Source organism: Pituophis catenifer, unplaced genomic scaffold (genome assembly GCF_029215685.1).
Source record: "Pituophis catenifer annectens isolate HBS135680 unplaced genomic scaffold, rPitCat1.0.hap2 SCAF_1, whole genome shotgun sequence".
In the NCBI taxonomy this organism is placed as follows: Eukaryota; Metazoa; Chordata; class Lepidosauria; order Squamata; family Colubridae; genus Pituophis; species Pituophis catenifer.
In genome coordinates this window covers 74,781,130-74,799,312 of record NW_027256881.1, presented here as the reverse complement: position 1 = coordinate 74,799,312, position 18,183 = coordinate 74,781,130, and the positions used below count along the sequence as shown (strand labels likewise).

The 18,183-nt window shown below is 39.8% G+C and overlaps 1 protein-coding gene across 1 annotated transcript; it reads right to left on the bottom strand.

Moving 5' to 3' along the window:
- Positions 1-1,048: 1,048 nt before the first annotated feature.
- Positions 1,049-18,107, bottom strand: CUNH6orf118 (chromosome unknown C6orf118 homolog). Its single transcript, XM_070951417.1, has 9 exons — positions 17,430-18,107; positions 16,584-16,706; positions 14,974-15,033; positions 12,651-12,775; positions 11,105-11,163; positions 10,710-10,897; positions 6,304-6,357; positions 4,356-4,417; positions 1,049-1,148 (listed from the first exon to the last, which is right to left on the bottom strand). Exons 1-9 carry the CDS (start codon positions 18,105-18,107, stop codon positions 1,049-1,051), a joined length of 1,449 nt encoding a protein of 482 aa, XP_070807518.1.
- Between the last annotated feature and the right edge of the window lie 76 nt (positions 18,108-18,183).

The window sequence follows — 18,183 nt, the reverse complement described above, 5'->3', positions numbered from 1 at the left end:
GTATATAGCCTTTGAGGGTCTCTATGGCTGGAGCTATCAGAACATAATTGAAATAAGCAAAGTCCAATTTTTCATCTTTTGATGAAGGGGACTGGGCAGATTTAATGGGCTTTTACTCCTCCATGGGAAAAGCGGGCTGATTGGAATAGAATTGAAGGCTCTTTTGGGAACAGACTGAAACCCTTAACCTCCTCAAATCAGTACAGTTTTGGCCATGCTCATTCTGGAAAAGTGGAGGGCCTCTAAGGATTGCAAAAGTAAGATGGAACACATATGGCTATAGGCCCTACCAGTGAACTAAGGAACTTCGTTTTTCTTTCAGTACCCTTTTCCCAATAATACCACTAGCATTATTAATCCAATGGTTCTCTGCACCTGTTGAAAGTTTAGGTGCATAGTATATAACTGTGTGCTAATTCCAATTATATATTCTATATATACATTTCCATAAATCAAGATTGCTCATAATAAATCTAACGAACACTAACCCACACAAATGCAATTGAATAGATAATTAGAAACATCTACTGCAAGAAAATATGTACCACATTATGAGACGTCAATTAGACAGTCAACAGACAGGTGAAAAGCATTAAGGACAGCGAAGGAGACGGAGGAGGAATTCTTAACACTGAATATTACATTTTCTTTCTTATTGCCTCCGTTAAAAAAATGTTGAAAAGTCTCAGTAAAGTTCATAGTTTTGGTCTGTCAGTCATTTTACTTCTTAAAGAGAAATATTTATACTTTTCAAATATTTATGACAATGGCGAACATACATGAGCAATCATTAAACCAAATAGGATGGTAGAATCGTAGTCAGAACCATAACTAGCAATCACTCTATTTCTAGGGTAGAATGCAACAAAAATTCTACAGTGGCCTTTTTCATTTAGTGAAGGTACCTGTTGATAGGTAGCTTAATAGGTACCTCTCGATCTGCTGGTCATCTTCCTACTTGCTTTTGATTTTATGAGAATAGCATGGTTTAATGTAGTTCTCACACCATCCATTTTTCTGTAGGAGCAGTTGTGTTTTACAAATTAAATCAACGTTGGAAGGATGGCTGAGAAAATAATCCAAGTGTATTTTTAACAATATCTTCTCCAAGAGGTTTCAAGAAGTCTCTCACTAACTCCCACAAATACCTACAAATAAGAGAAATACAGTAAGGAAAAGGCATACTTATAACTAATGCTTATTAGTGGAAGTATTTGACAGTTATCTTCCCCAATTGGTTCCTCTTCTGATGCATTATATTGCCTGTGTTATCATTCCAACCAGAATGGCTACATCAGGAAAGAACCGGTCTGGCATAGTTAGCGATTCCATTATTCCCCTTTCTTTATATCCATATATCTGGAAAATACCACCCACTGTCTTTTTTCTTCAAAATGATTTAACGCTAATTAAGTCATGACAGATATTCTAATGAAGATGGCATATTACAGAAATAATGAACAATATTTGTTTTGATGGTTTGCCAGTATTTTTATTTACTGCAGATTCCTATTGACAAGGCCACAAAGACCTTTATTTCTTAGTAGACATCTTCATGCAGTGAAATCTATTCTAAACTGTTCAAAGGAACAGTTTAGAACAGGTTTTTAGTAAGAGTCTGTGTATGAGGATTCTGTAAAAGCCTCGGCCCTTTCCTTAGCTGTCACTAATTTTTCTTAAATCCAAATTAAGCTTGGTAGTCTTAAATTTGAAAAAAGTGGGGTTGACAGGCAGCAAATTAGGAAGGGGGACTCAACACATGGGGAAAATATAGAAAAAAATGTTTGTTTCATTGTGAATACATTCACTCTCTTTCACTTGCTTTTCCCATGTGGACTTTGCAGTTTAAAATGTTATAATATTTCATTATTTTAGTCAACTGTATTTCATTTTTATGCCAATTTCTCACTCGTTATGTGGAACAATCTTGAATAATAGAATATCAGAGTTGGAAGGGACATTGTAGGTCATCTAATCCAGACCCCTGCTCAAGCAGGAGACCCTATAACATTTCTGACAAGTGGCTGTGCAGTCTCTTCTTGAAAGCCTCCAGTGATAAAGCACCCACAACTTCTGAAGGCAAGCTGTTCCATTGGTTGACTGTTCTCGCTGTTAGAAAATTTGTCCTTATTTCTAGGTTGAATCTCTCCTTAATCAGTTTCCATCCATTGTTCCTTGTCTGGCCTTCGGTGCTTTGGAAAATAGGTTGTCCCACTCCTCTCTCTGTGACAGCCCCTCAAATATTGGAACACTGCTATCCTATCGCCACTGGTCCTTCTTTTCACTAGATTAGCCATGCCCAGTTCCTGCAACTGTTCTTCCTATATTTTAGCCATATGTTTCATAATATTGATCCAGAAAGTAAAATAAACAAAAAATATTCCAATATAGTCCATATTAAAAAATATATTAAAGACACTTGGGGGGAAAAAACACCATAAAACCACTGAGTATTTCAGAACTCAGAAGGAATGGGCCTTATATTGTGTCCTCCAGTCAGTGAAAATCATAACAGCACTTAAGAAACTGTGGCTTTTGGAGTAGATGCACTGTTAATCTCTTCCCTGCTGGTCATTAATATCATTCAAAGACACTGAAGAACAGCCAGGGCTAACAGACAAGGCAATTCTGACTTCATACAACAGGACACTGACCCATAGTTCTGCTCCCAAGATGGATGTGGATTCTCCCTTCTCCCTGGTTTTCAGAGTCACTCATCTGTTAGTGTAAAGCAGGGGCCTCCAACCTTGGCAGCTTTAAGACTTGTGGACTTCAACTCCCATAATTCCTCAGCCAGCAAAGTTGCCAAGGTTGGAGACCCCTGGTGTAGAGCAGTGTTTCTCAAGCTCAACAACTTTAAAATATGTGGGCATCAACTCCTCTGCCAGCATGCTGGCTAGGGGATACTGGGAGTTGGAAGCCCACAGGTCTGAAAGTTGCTGAGAAATACCAGTGAAGCTTCACAAATACATCACATGCTTCCGAAACAATCATCACAATATAAGGGGAACAAAATTTGAGAGCACTCTGATGTATGAGCTATCTTGTGCAAATATTCTCACCTCATCATATTATTTAAAACAGTGCAAATTTGCACTTTACTGGGAGCAAACCAGAACATTATCTTAGGAGTTTAGTGCTTTTTTTTTTTTTTGAAACCTTTAATAAGGGCATTTCTTTAATTGTCTCAGAGCTAATTACTTTTAATTATTAACAGGCTCTACAAGACTAATTAAACTGGTGTTCCATTATCTGTAACTAAATGACCTGATTATTACTTTTAATAATTTTTGGATAGCGTATTTCTGAAGTTTTAAAATAATAAGTCATATCATTAACAAGCAAAGTAGGTTGGTTTTTGTGCTTTTTGCATTCCCGTCATAATTATTTTCATTCTTCTTGCAGGAATGCAAGCTGACCTTACCCTCTTAAACTTCCTCTTGCTTTTATAATATGTATGTCTCTTTTCATGGTATAATGGACAATAGCAGATGTTTTTCTTCACCCTGGAAAATCCTTCCATTGGCTGAGCAATAATAACTACTAATGGGAATTTGTCAATAATTATTCATGTATTAATTAGTAATTATCAATGGGAATTAGTTCATGTTCAAAGGACTGTTGGTGATGTATGATCATTCATCATCAGAGCTTCACATCGTTTATCAAAAACTGTCATAGAACTATTGTTGAACAACTCATAAGCATGGATATTAACACCATATAAAAACTTTCAAAAAGATATTAGTACACATGGTTTTTTCATAATCAAATTTAGTTTTCATAGCACTAAGCGGTGAGATCATTACACAGCCCTGCATTGAGTATACATAGCAATGCGGTTATTCAGAATGTAAGTAACACCATTAGCACCATTCTAGGCACATCTGCTTAACAAAAAAATCCATTGAGTAATGAAATGTGTATAACAGGGGAAGACAATCTTCTGCCTTCCAAATGTTTCATACTACATAACCTTGATTTCTTGCTTGTAGACAGGAGCCAGTGAGGCACTTACTTCTCTAAATTAGTACTAATTTTTAAATTATATTGTGGGAAAGAACCTGTGGTAGGTGTGTGTATGTGTGTATGTAAAATTAATAAAAAATTGTTTTGGAAGTAATAATTTTCATATGGAAAGAACTTCATTCCATTTCTGATGAGCCCAACCTCTTGTTTAAGCATAGATAAAGAAAATGTTCTCATGATATATGCAGGACTTTATTCCACTGTTTGTACTACATTACATGGATCCAGTTGTTAGCCCTGGAAATAGGGGTAAATGCCAAGGATGGCCAATAAATTCTAGTAGAATTTAAATCCTATCTGGCTTCCATTAAAACCTTCAGACTTACCCCTGGTTTGCTTCATTTAACTTCTGCCTTCTTAGTGATGCTCTGATACTATATTCAGCATCCTATCACACAAAACAGTTCAAGATCCGATTATTACATTTTGCATTACAAAGCTATAAAATGCATCATTATTTATTATCTCAGGCATCTTTAGTCATGCCTAACAGGTGCCATTCTTAGTACCCTTCAGACTCCTTCAGACTCCTTGCAACAGCCATTGGAAACAATATAATATGCGCTGTTAATGCAGAGCAGGAAGGTAGCACAAAGCAGGCCTGCTTATCCCCAGATCTTATACCTAGGATGCCCCCGATAATAACCTGCAGGGCAGAATAAACATATTCTTGAATTTTAGTTCTAACATTTTAATTTTTATATACTGTTTTTATATTTTTGATGTTTTATTGTACAGCACCCAGAGTCCCTCTTTGAAGGAGATGGGTGGTTTAGAAATGTGAAAAATAAATAAATGTTGGTTACAGCCCATATTTATTCTCAAACTATTAAAAAAGAGAAAGCCTGTTTGGTTTTGTGGTTAAGGCACCAGGCTAGAAAGTGGCAGATTGTGAGTTCTAATCCTGCCTTAGCCATGAAAACTGGGTGAGTTTGGGCCACTCCTCCTCAACCCAACCCCTCTCAGATAGAAATTTTTAAAAAATAAGAGTGGACTGAATCACTCTTTTTCCTTCACTGCATTACCAATTTATTTCCATCAAGTCAGAGCAAATTTAGTAATGTGCAAGGAGGAAGTTTGGGAACAATTTATTTCAGAGGACCTGTCTCCAACTCTAATTCCTTTCCCCTTCCTGCCCCCTCATCTCATCAAGCCAGTTTTGATCCTGTCTCACACTCATCTGGAATCTAGGCAAGTTCAAAGTGGGATCCACATTTTCTAAAAGATGTGAGTAGCAAAGATGGTATATGACAATCACAGTCTTCAGGATTCAAAGACTGATATTGTTGTGAGCATCTATGAACAAGGTTACCAGATATTTAAACAAGCAAAGAAGGACACAGACCAGGGGTGAAATGCTACCGGTTTGGGCCAGTTCGCCTGAACCGGTAGTAAAAAAATGCTAAAAACAAGTAAAAAAAAGTTCTGACGATCGAGCGACACAGCTGATTGTCACACAGCTGATTGTCACACAGCTGATTGTCGGAACTTTTTTTTAACTTTTTAAGCATTTTTTAACTATTGGCTCACCAGAACCAGTAGTAAAAAAAATTGTTTTAAAAAGAAAAAAAAAGGTTCTGAAGATCGTGCAGCACAGCTGATTGTTGCACAGCTGATCGTTGGAACTTTTTTTTTTACTTTTTAAGCATTTTTTTACTACCAGATTGGTAGTAAAAAATGCTTGAACAGAAAAAAAAAAGTTCCGACAATCAGCTGTGCTGCACACAAAGCAAACCTGTAGCAGATTTCAGAGCATTGCGCAGAAGAGCGTGCGCACGGCCCCGTTGCGAACCGGTAGTAAAGGTAAGTAGAAACCACCCCTGCCTCACCCATATCAGCCTCCAAAGGCAACTGCCTCTCTGGTGGATGGGAAATATGAGACAGCCCTGGCTCTATCTCTGCGTCCAATGCAGAGCATCCACCAGAGCCTTCTCCAGACTCCAGAACTGGTCCACGTTTCTCCCCAACCTCCTCATCATCCAAGTCTGCCACCAGCTCCGCTGGCAGCTGGTGTGCCACAACACCAACACTTGCTCCAAATGACCTTAGGGTAGTCTATAAGGAGGAGCAATTCAGATGGGCAGCTTCATACTATACTTCCACTATTCCATTACTCTGATACCATCATCTTTGCATACTGTTTCCTTTCAATCAGAGCAGATTTTATTGTTACTCTCTGGAAAGATCTTCTCATCTCCATCTATAAATCAGGCCCCAAATAGGTCATGTCTGTTTTGGCAAGGTCAAGCCCAAAGCACCACTCTATAAACTTACCCTTATTTGTATTTTTAAAAACTTGTTTGAGGCCTCAAGTTTGCTTGCTTCTGCCTGAAAAAGCCATGAACACAGGATTTCTGAATTATTTCACTATATCTATTCATCAGTAAATGATTATCAATCTTTTATCAAATATAGTTTAATATTATATTAGAGTCTAAGTATAAAATAACAATGCTATTGTCTTCAATAAGCGAGCACTTTGGTAGAGTGGTTAAGGCACCAGAAATTGGATGATGTGGGATCTAGTTCCATCTTAGGCTCACCTTAGCTTGTGCTTTTTAAAAAAAAACAAGCATCTGAGCCTGTTTTCTAATGAATCAGAGATTTTATGAAGTTACCCGCGATTCCCTTCTTTGGACTCTTCATTACCTATATCTAAACCTTCATTTCCATGTGAGAGAAGTCTTTGCTTGCTTGCTTGTTTGTTTGTTTATTTATCACATTTACATGGCTGCCCATCTCATGATAAGTGAGATGGGCTCACGATAAAATAACTAATATATTAAAAAATCATTATTAAAAACATAAAAGTCATTATTAAAATACAAAAACCACAAACGACAAAATATTAACCACAATAGTGGACCCATGTTAAATCACCAATCCCCTGGCACCCCCAGGCAAGATGACATACTCTGCTCTTGGGGAACATACAGAACATTAACAGGGATATACCTAACCTCACCTGAAGGAACCTTTGTGGATTTTGTATTGATCTACAGGAGAAAAAGTATTATGAAAGATGACAATGGCCTGCTTCTGCACAAAGATCAGGGGTGGGATTCTACCAGTTCAGACCGGTTCTGCCGAACCAGTAGCTCCGACAATCAGCTGGGAGCGAACCGGTTCGCTCCGACGATCAGCTGTGCCCGCCTGCCCGCCCCTGCTCTTTCCTTACCTTTATCTTCGCAGCTGATTAGCGCGGCAGAGCAGATTGCCATGCCTCATCTGTTTTAATTCCCTAGCACTAATGTGGAAGATGATTTTTCATTCAACTGTGCACACACGCACAGCGTGCGTCTGGTGCAGGTGCACATGAAGCGCACAATCACAGAACTGGTTGTTAAACCAGAAGAATCCCACCACTGACAAAGATAATATAAATAATGCTCTCCTCTTACAGTCATGTACACATATATACAATCCAGTATATACACAAGGGGATCATAACAGTACAGAGTTATATTTAGGCTACCAAATCCAAACCCTTATTCAATGCAGAAAATCAAAGCATCTCCAAAAGTTGGCTGGTCTTACAATAAAAATATAAAACTATATTTTATTAAAAAATATATAAAATAATAGAAATAGCACTTAGACTTATATAACACTTCATAGTGCTTTACAGCCTTCTTTAAGTAGTTTACAGAGACAGCATATTGCCCCCAACAATCTACATCCTCATAATAATTAAATTAGTAAATCCAGATCTAATTTTTCAATTTAAATACTAAAGCAGTAAGCTAAAATCAATTGAATGCTATTCTTTATAATTAAGTCCCAATTCCTGGAAGAATTTGGATTTTCACCTCTTCTGGGAGACCCTAAGGGAAAGGACCCAATTCCAAAGAGGAGTAGGTACAGTATAGAATAGTCTCAGGAAGTTACACTCCCTGGATTAAACTGTAGTTTAACTAAACATAGTCTGTTTCTGAATAAAGACTGATTTACAAACTGGGGTGGCTTAGCATGAACGAAAGCATTGTTCATGTATGTTTCTGCAAATCATAATTCATTATTTCTAAGACTGAGCTATGTGTCTAGTTAAGAATGGAACCACACCTAAAGAGAGGGAGAATGAGGAATGGTAGAATGTGTGAATCTCAGACTTAACCTGGGCAGGCTTTTCTTGTAAACAGAAACCATGATTTATTGTTAGATCTAAAAGAGATAATAGCATGAGGAGTCCTAGGTGTTCTCTGCGCCTGGCTGTTTTCTTGACATTTCATTACCCAAACTAGGTTACATGGAGAGCACCAGGGATCCTCATTTCAACCCTATTCTATTTGGATCCACTCCAGTCCGGCTTCAGACCTGGGTACAGCACAGAAACGGCATTGGTCGCGTTGGTGGATGATCTCTGGAGGGCCCAGGATAGGGGTTATTCCTCTATCCTGGTCCTATTAGACCTCTCAGCGGCTTTTGATACCATCGACCATGGTATCATGTTGCGCCGGCTGGAGGGACTGGGAGGTGGGGGGCACCATTTTGCGGTGGTTCTCCTCCTATCTCTCCAACCGGTCGCAATCCGTGTTGACAGGGGGGCAGCGGTCGACCCCAAGGCGCCTTGTTTGTGGGGTGCCACAAGGGTCGGTCCTCTCGCCCCTCCTGTTCAACATTTATGTGAAGCCGCTGGGTGAGATCATCCGTGGTTTTGGGGTGGAGTTCCATCAGTACGCTGATGATACTCAGCTGTACATTTCCACCCCAGACCATCCCAACGATGCCTTGGAAGTGATGTCCCAGTGCCTGGAGGCCGTGCAGGTCTGGATGGGGAGAAACAGGCTTCGACTCAACCCTTCCAAGACCGAGTGGCTGTGGCTGCCGGTGTCCCGGTATAGCCAGTTGACGCCATCGCTGGTTATTGGGAGCGAATCATTGGCCCCCATGGAAAGGGCCCGCAATTTGGGTGTCCTCCTGAATGCACGGCTGTCTTTAGAAGGGCATATGATGGCCGTGGCCAGGGGGGCTTTTTATCAGGTTCGCCTGATATGCCAGTTGTGCCCCTTTCTGGACCGGGACTCCCTACGCACGGTCACTCAAGCACTCGTCACCTCTCGTCTGGACTATTGTAATGCTCTCTACATGGGGCTCCCCTTGGGGTACACCCAGAGGCTCCAACTGGTGCAAATGCAGCCACGTGGGGGATTATGGGAGCGACGGGGCGCTCCCATGTGACTCCTCTTCTGCGCGAGCTGCATTGGCTTCCGGTGGACTTCTGGGTGCGCTTCAAGGTGTTGGTGATCACCTTTAAAGCGCTCCATGGCTTAGGGCCAGGGTACTTACGGGACTGCCTTCTGCCACCAATAGCCTCCCATCGGCCAGTTTGCTCCCACAGAGAGGGCCTCCTCAGGGTGCTGTCGGCCAGACAATGCCGGCTGGCGACCCCCAGGAGGAGAGCCTTCTCTGTGGTGGCACCTACCCTTTGGAACAATCTACCCCCAGAGATATGAGTGATCTCCGACCTCCAGACTTTTCGTCGGGCCCTAAAAACTTATTTTTTTCAGTTAGCTAGTCTGTCTTGATTTTATGGTTGGTTTTAAAATTTGATACGGATTTTAAATTGACAAGTTTTAAATTACGGGCCAAATTTATTTAATTATTTTAAATCTATTTTTAACTGTAACTTTATGTATAAATGTTTTTATTTTGGCTGTTCACTGCCCTGAGTCTGAAAGGAGAAGGGCGGTATAGAAGTTTGAATAATAAATAAATAAACCCTGACCTACAAATAATCTCCTTTATCAGTAGATTTATTTTATTTATTTATTTATTTATTTGTCAAGAACGTATTAGGTAATTTATATAAGTATAAGCATGAATTGAATACATAAAATAGATATGAATAGAGGAAACATTAGGACAGGGACAGTAGGCACGCTGGTGCTCTTATGCATGCCCCTTACAGACCTCTTAGGAATGGGGTGAGGTCAACAATAGACAGCCTTAGGTTAAAATTTTTGGGGTTTTGGGATGAAACCACAGAGTCAGGTAGTGCATTCCAGGCACTGACCACTCTGTTGCTGAAGTCGTATTTTCTGCAATCGAGTTTGGAGTGGTTCACTTTAAGTTTGTATCTATTGTGTGCTCGTGTATTGTTGTAGTTGAAGCTGAAGTAGTCATTGACAATAGGACATTGTAACAGATAATTTTATGAGCTATGCTTGGGTCAGACCGAAGGCAGCGTAGTTCTAAGTTTTCTAAGCCTAGAATTTCATGTCTGGTGGCATAAGGTATTTTGTTGCGAGCAGAGGAGTGGAGAACTCTTCTTGTGAAATATTTCTGGATGTGTTCAGTTGAATTAATGTCCAAAATGCAGTGCAGGTTCCAGACAGATGAGCTGTATTCAAGAATTGGTCTAGCAAATGTTTTGTATGCTCTGGTTAGTAGTGTGATATTACCGGAGAAGAAGCTACAGTATGCAAGATTAGGTTTACAACTCTTAATGCCTTTTTGGCGATGTTGTTACAGTGGGCTTTGGCACTTAGATCATTAGATATGAGTACTCCAAGGTCCTTGACAAAGTGAGGGTCATCTACAAGGTCGTGTCCACTCAACGTGTATTTTGTGTTCTGGTTCTTTTTGCCGATGTGTAAGATAGAGCATTTGTTGGTAAATGATAGTTTCAAAGCCCTGAAGCATCCTATTTCTAATCACCGAACTTAAACTTCATGCCTTACCTCTAATTCTTTCACAGTCTTTTGTTTAATATTTATAATGCCGCTGAAAGTCATCGTGGTTTTAATTTCTTTCTCAATGGCTTGAATTTCCTCCCATTTCATAATGATTTGGCACCTCAGAGATGTCAGCAGCTCAGCACTGGCTTTAGAAGTGGCTTCTATCCCTGCTTGATCACCTTCTTCCTTTTCTGTGGGCAAAGAAAGAACAAGAACTTTTATTGAAGGGTTTATCTTGAGACATGACATGAAAGGACCTGCTGACAAGGGCAGTCAATGTGATACACTTCTAGGGGAGGACAAGACAAGTCTCTCATTTGACCACTCTCCTTTAAGGTCTACAAGGCATACAATATATATGTCAGTAGATTCTCATTCCATGTAATCTTATTACTTACCTGTTGCTCTTCTATCAGTCTGGCTCACCCAAAGTTCAATTTCCAATTTATTTCTAAGTCTAAAATAGGAAAAAAAAAAAGGAGAGAGAAATCTCTCATTAAATCCAAGCAAGTTGCATGGTTTTTCCACCCAGTGAAGAAAGGGAAGAGCTGACTGTAGGAAATACCATTACTAAGTTTGCCAACAATGCAAGAATTGACTCAGTTTTGCATGCAGTTACTCTCCCCACTTTTTTCTGGGCAGAAAAAACAAAAAAGTAGACCTGAATTACATGTCCATGTAATATGTCTTCAGTCCATAGATTGGGTCCAGGGGTGGGTTCTACTTACCTTTACTACCGGTTCGGAATGGGATCACACTTCTGCGCATGCGCAGATTGCCAATGATGACATCCGGGGCATTGGGTGGGGCCTCCTACCGGTTTTACTACTGTTTCTTGCAAACCAGTCCAAACAGGGGGCAACCCACCACTGATTGGGTCCAGAGGCATTCTTAGAAAATAAATATGTTCAAATATAGCAGCCACACACTGAATTTTAAAAGAATTAAGATAATATAGATTTTCAAATACTGAGTATATCAGGGAGTCTGATAGACAATAAAGGATGGACTCATGAATAGATTGGCATCCATGGCACCATGCTGAGAAGCATATGTTTATGTCATGATGCCCTTGGTTCGGGTGAAATTCAGCAGGTTCTAACAGGTTCTGGAAAACCAGTAGCAGAAATTTTGAGCAGTTTGGCGAACCGGTAGCAGAAATTTTGAGTAGTTCAGAGAACTGGCAAATACCACTTCTGGCTGGCCCCAGAGTGGGGTGGGAATGGAGATTTTGCAATAATCTTCCCCCAGGAGTGAGGAGGAATGGGGATTTTGCTGTATCCTTCCCCTGCCACGCCCATCAACCCATGCCTACCAAGCCACACCATGCCCACCAAGCCACACCCACAGAACCAGTAGTAAAAATATTTGGATTTCACCACTGCCTTGGCTGCGTGGCAAACACTATGTGCAAAATATAATTTGAAAGGAAGGAAGGAAGGAAGGAAGGAAGGAAGGAAGGAAGGAAGGAAGGAAGGAAGGAAGGAAGGAAGGAAGGAAGGAAGGGCATACAGTCCATATCTTCAAAAACGCAAATACAAATGACAATGGCAAACTGTCATTATCTGCTTAGAAAAAGGTCTGTTTAAAGTATGCATTTTAAGCATAAGTTGGTTCAAATATACATATGGCAAAGGAATGAATATAAATCTAAAAGCATGATTTAATTGGTTAATATGAAAGAATGAATTAGGTGATGAGAGGTTCTGAATGAGGGGCAGACCTTTTTGACGGGAGGTTGTTTTTTATATATAGAATCAAATGTGCATCTTGGGAAATGAATGATGTGGGAAAAGATGCTGCACTGGACATACAAAAGAGACCAGTTAACATATCAATAATTAAAAGTGATATACAATAACAAACCAAAAGAGTGGCCTGGATAATTTAACAGTAAACTGTTGATTCTATGTCATATAAATATTGCACATTTACACAACTCACTCTTCATTTCTTGCTAAAGCCAATTTGCTTTTCTGCACAAGGTCCTGTATTATCTGTCTGTTCTCTTCTATTTCATGAGTCATCACCATTCTTTTCTTCATGCCTTTGACTTGCTCTTGCAAAGTCTATGTTGTTATCCAAAAAAAATGAAACTAAATGAAACATTTAAATCATAAAGAAAACTAATACCTGTAGCAAAGCCAACTTATGCATTTTTTTTTCTTAATTGGACACCTTACAAATCTGTCTTTCCTACCAAGAATTAAGATTTAGTTTTCAACCAAATTGGGGAATCCATTGATTAATGCTATAAATTGAGGACCCAGATTGTGGGGGCAATAAGCCAACTTTGTATAGAACAACACCGCTTAGGGGGCCCCGAAAGCCCTAATAAGCAGGTATTTACAAAAAAGTATGCAGGCTATTGCTATAATGCATTGTAAGCTGCCCTGAGTCTACGGAGAAGGGCGGCATATAAATTGGACAAACAAACAAACAAACAAACAAACAAATAATGCTGATGCCCAGTCCTTTCAGCCTGTAAAGTCAATAAGGAAGAATCCTGGGATTTGCCACTCAAGGACATCTTGTTTACTACTTCCCCAACAAAACTTTCTTTTCATTTTGATGGAAGAATGCAAATCAACAATGTTATGTACAATGCTTTTATAAAACTATCAAAAACATATTCCAAGATATGCCAGTTAACATGCTTCCCCCAACACTCAGACAAAAATTCTGATCATTTGTCATGAAAAACAATAATATTGTCTACATTATATTTTCACACAGATAGAATGGGTTCTCATTTGTTGTACATCATTTGAGTGCTGAATATACTTCACTACGGAATGAATGAGCACCATTGAAAAGCATAATGTCTGCAATGATATATGAAAGGACTATTGAGCCTGAACTAAGGAGCAATTTCCCCTTATATGGAAGCTCTCACATAGTCATGGCACAAAGTTTTGAGAGGAATTTTCCTAACAGAAAGGTGTATGAGAGCCTGGAAGAAAGATAGTCTAATACTTATGATTATTTATGGAGACAAAAACATTAGCTGTCCTGTGTCTGTGTGCACATGTGGAGAGAGAGAGAGAGAGAGAGCGAGGGAGGGAGGGAGGGAGAGAGGGAGAGGAGAGGGAGAGAGCGAGAGAGAGCACTGCTACACATTTTTCAAGACTAGTGTTCTGACCTAGGCTTCCTTAGAAAGGATACAGCACAATCTTAGTCCCGGCAAACCTCTTTAATTCATACAGCTGTGAATTATTGTCAATGCCAGTCTGAAAGGCTTCTCAAACAGTCTTTCAGGGGAGTGTTTACAAACACCCACCTTATCTCCCTTGGAATGCTGCCAGAGAACTAATTGCCACACGCAGGGCAAGGCCAAACTTAGCACAGAGTCAAACAGAGCTTTTCCAAAGCTTTTACTGACCAGATGAACTAATTGCTTCCTGCAAAAGATCACGTCCCGTTGGCTTCTCTTTTATATCTTATGGGAGGGGCCAATCATCTCCAAGCCTTACTGTCAAATTGACCCTGTTTTCTTAATTGTTTCTGTCTTCTGGCAGCTCTGTGCATGCGCACACTGGGAACAGGTTCCCACTGTTCTTCTGCCTCGCTGATGTCAGACTCCGGAGACTCCAGAGGCAGCAAAGAACTACCAGATGGCCTTGGCCCCCTCTCTGCCTCCGACTCAGAGCCCTTATCCAAGCCTTCCCCAGTCTCCAGGACTGGCCCATGTTCCTCCTCAATCTCCTCACTGTCTGAATTTGCTGCCCGTTCTGCTGGCCGCTGGCAGGCCATAACAACTAGTTACAAATGCAGAACATCTTGAAATACAACACAGCAAGATATAGACTAAATTGAAGGAAGAAGCAGATGAGAGGATTGTTCTTTAGGCAGTGAGGATGTGATTCTCCACTTAGTAAATTTCCAGGAAAAAGTCCAACAATTAGCCTGTTGTGTTATATTTGCATGAAGGTGTCCCTATAAAGAGAGCATTTCCAAAAAACTGATTCTCTCGCTAATGATAGCCTAAATTTGCGCAAACTATTCAGCCCCTTCAGTTGGACACTGTAAGGCAATTGTACTAGTAAACAGAATCTATTAGATATAGAAAGAAATCCCAGATTAAAGATGAAAATAAAATAAGAAGTACTTGGGTGATATGGTCTTGGAAGCCAGGGGCATCTAGAACATGATTTGTGACAATAAGTCATACTTTACATACCACCCCAAAACAATAAAAACTAATTCTTTTACAACAAAAGAGTTCCGGCAGTAGGCATTAATTTACATCAAAATAAAATAGTATTACTCTGTATTGCATTGAAGGCAAAGAATCCAGCAGAATCACCATGTAGAGCTCATATTCATTCTGTAGAAAAGAGCCAAAAAAAAAAAAAAGATAAGTCAGAAAGAGTTTGCCAGACAGTTAAATAAAATCCAATCTTCCAGTGCAAGACACCCTGGAATCAAACTGTGATTAAATTATCACCATTCTAAAATAATTTTGCCCACTGAATTAGTTAAATATTGTACATTTCTTCCTTTAAATTAACTGATGATAAATTAATTGATTGGAACTTTGTGCATGTTTTAAAGAAGTAACCACTACTGTATAAATTCCTTTAAGTATTTACAGGATTTTGCTTCGTTTTTGTGGTTATTTGTGTATTATCAAGCAAAATTGTTTGTCAGAAATTGCTGAAATTATACTATTTAAGCATGGTACATTTAAGGATAAAATCTCAACTGTTTAGACACAGCTTCCTTCCAGACTGCAATAATATGCCAAAATCTGTATGAGCAAATTACATTCCAACAGTATTTCAAAAGCTCTATGGTGGAATACATACATTCACACCTCTTCCGTCAGCTCTCTAATGCATTCCAAGCTACAAATCAGACTCTAAACATGTCAAGAAGCTATGAAAACTTTCTCCTTTCTCCTTCTTTTCTTCACATTGAAGAGCATCTAATTTCACTCCTGACATTGCAGGCCTTTCCTCCCCCCATCAGGGTTCCAAATAATACACTCATAGCAAACAGAATTCTGAGGCAGGTAGATTCCTGAAAGAATAGTTTTACTGGATTAGCACAGTTCTGGGGGAAACTGAGTCTGAAGGTTCCCATGGTTTTCACCTAATTAAAAGTAAAAGTTTTTCCCCTTTCCCAAACAATCAGTCACATGGTCCAATCAAAGTACCGTCTAGTTGCCTGGTAACTTCATTCCTCCCCCGCCTCTCTCTCTCCCTCCCTCTCTCCCTCCCTCCCTCCCTCTCTCTCTCTCTCTCTCTCTCTCTCTCTCTCTCTCTCTCTCTCTCTCTCTCTCGCTCTCTCTCTCTCTCCACCTGTGGAAATGTCCTTGGTTCCCAGGAGAAAGTATTTTGTTTTGGCTACAAAACCCCAGTTATCTCTATTCCCTCCCTTCCTATCCGTCAACTCCAGTGTGGCAACACCAAAGCTTCAAAGTGGCTTCGGAGAGGCCAGCTTCAGGGTTGACAACTCCATCCATCCATCCATCCATCCATCTCTATCTATCTATCTATCTATCTATCTATCTATCTATCTATCTATCTCTATCTCTATCTTTTTCCACCTTTACTATTTGTATAATTAAAACAGCAAACATACCTAATACTCCTTCCTTCTCCTCTTTTACCCACGACAATTGTATTAGGTGAGTTGAGCTGAGAAAAATTGACAGGCCCAAAGTTACTCACCTACCTAAGGCAACACCACAACTCATAGTCTCCTGGTTTCTCATCCAGTGCCTTAACCACTAGACCCCATTAGGCCTTTTATAGAACATTTTATATTTTTAGAAAAATTATTGAATATTGTTTTATAGAATATTTTATTAATCTTTGCATCGAGTTGGCTGAGTTACCTAAGACATTTTAAAATACTAGGCACAACACCTACTTTCACTTCCTTCAATATGTCACCAAATATCAAGGAACTATTACAGATATCTTCAAACACTTCACCAATAGCTTGTAATCGGTAGAAATGTGGACGTCTGCAGTCACAGATATTCTGAAGTGCCTGAAAGACAATCCATTTACAAGGTTATTTTAGTTGTTTTGGCTTGATTTCTACATGCAGTCTATGAAACAAGTCGAAAGATTATTATGACCAATATATATATAAAATTTCTTCTTCAGCTGGAATTTCACTCCTTATGATTTCTGAATTCTCTACCTTTTTTTTTATACTATCCGTAGGAAGTCACTAGGAGGGTCCTAAAGGGTCCTACCTGGATTTGAAATCACTTTATAACTTTTGGAAGCTGGATATATACCTGGAAGCTCAGAGCTGAAAATTGCAAGACCTTTTGCCTAACTGCACATTGTAAAATGTGGTAGACATGGGAGGCAGGTTTGACTTCTAAGATCTGGAACCTCCTGGCAACATACCTATCAAATACAATTAGGGATTTCCTTAATTTGGGTGGGAGAATCATTTAAGGCCAGCAGGGATGTTTGTTTTAATCCCTTTTTAGTAATTAAACACACACATATACACAAAGAAGGAAAAATTTGCATCTAGACATAAGCCCAATTCTAAAATCTTTAACAGAAAATACTGAAGGCCAATAAGAATGTTTTTGAGCCATCATCACTACTTACTGATGCTGAAAATTACAGTTCATGCATCTGGACTGAACCCAGCGTAGAAATAAAACCACTGGCATAGAGTGTGGTTTATCTGTGACTTTTCACATGTCAATGCACAAACATTACAATTCCGTTGGACCCACTGACTTACCTGGGCCAACTTTTTTTCATGGCGCTCTGTTGACTTGCTCCCAATGAAATCATTCTCCAGCAAATCCTGCTTGGCAACGTACTCCTTCTGAACTTGCATGAACTTGTTATATTGGTCCTTTTTAGTCACACCAGCCAGATAGGAAGGTAAGAACCGGTATTCGTCTTTAAACTCCCCTGTGACACAAAGCCTGCTGCTCTTGAGTCGTCTGTATTTCAACAATTTCATTTCTGGAATGTCCAGCTCTTCTCGTATAAGCTGCTTTGGAAGTGTGCCGGCTTCATCTTCAGGTTTCTCAGGAGCCTCCTTCTTTTGTCGTTTGAAAGCAGCGGTATTGAGTGACACGCTTACTGGTGCTCTAAACCTGGCCGGATGGACTGGGGACTGATAACCCAATAGGGAAGCAGATTTGGCACGGATGGGCACTGGAGGAACATCTTTGCCGCTGCTAACTTTTTCCAGCATTTCATGGGGTCCTCCAAGGGCATCGTCTTTCGCAGACGATAAGGTGGGTTTTTTGGAACTCTCCCAATAGTTGTATTTTGCAGATTTAGGGGGCTTGAAGAGCTTATTATGGTTTAGGTGGCCTGACACATAGAGCCGAATCTCAGATTTGTGAGCCTTTTCCACATCATCTAAAAGCTCTGACAGATGGGATTTTTGCTTCCTTTCTGCCATATGAAATGTTAGTCTCTGTACACACAAAGAAAATCATCAGCAAGCACCAAAAGGAAAAACACATTTCAACATCTTT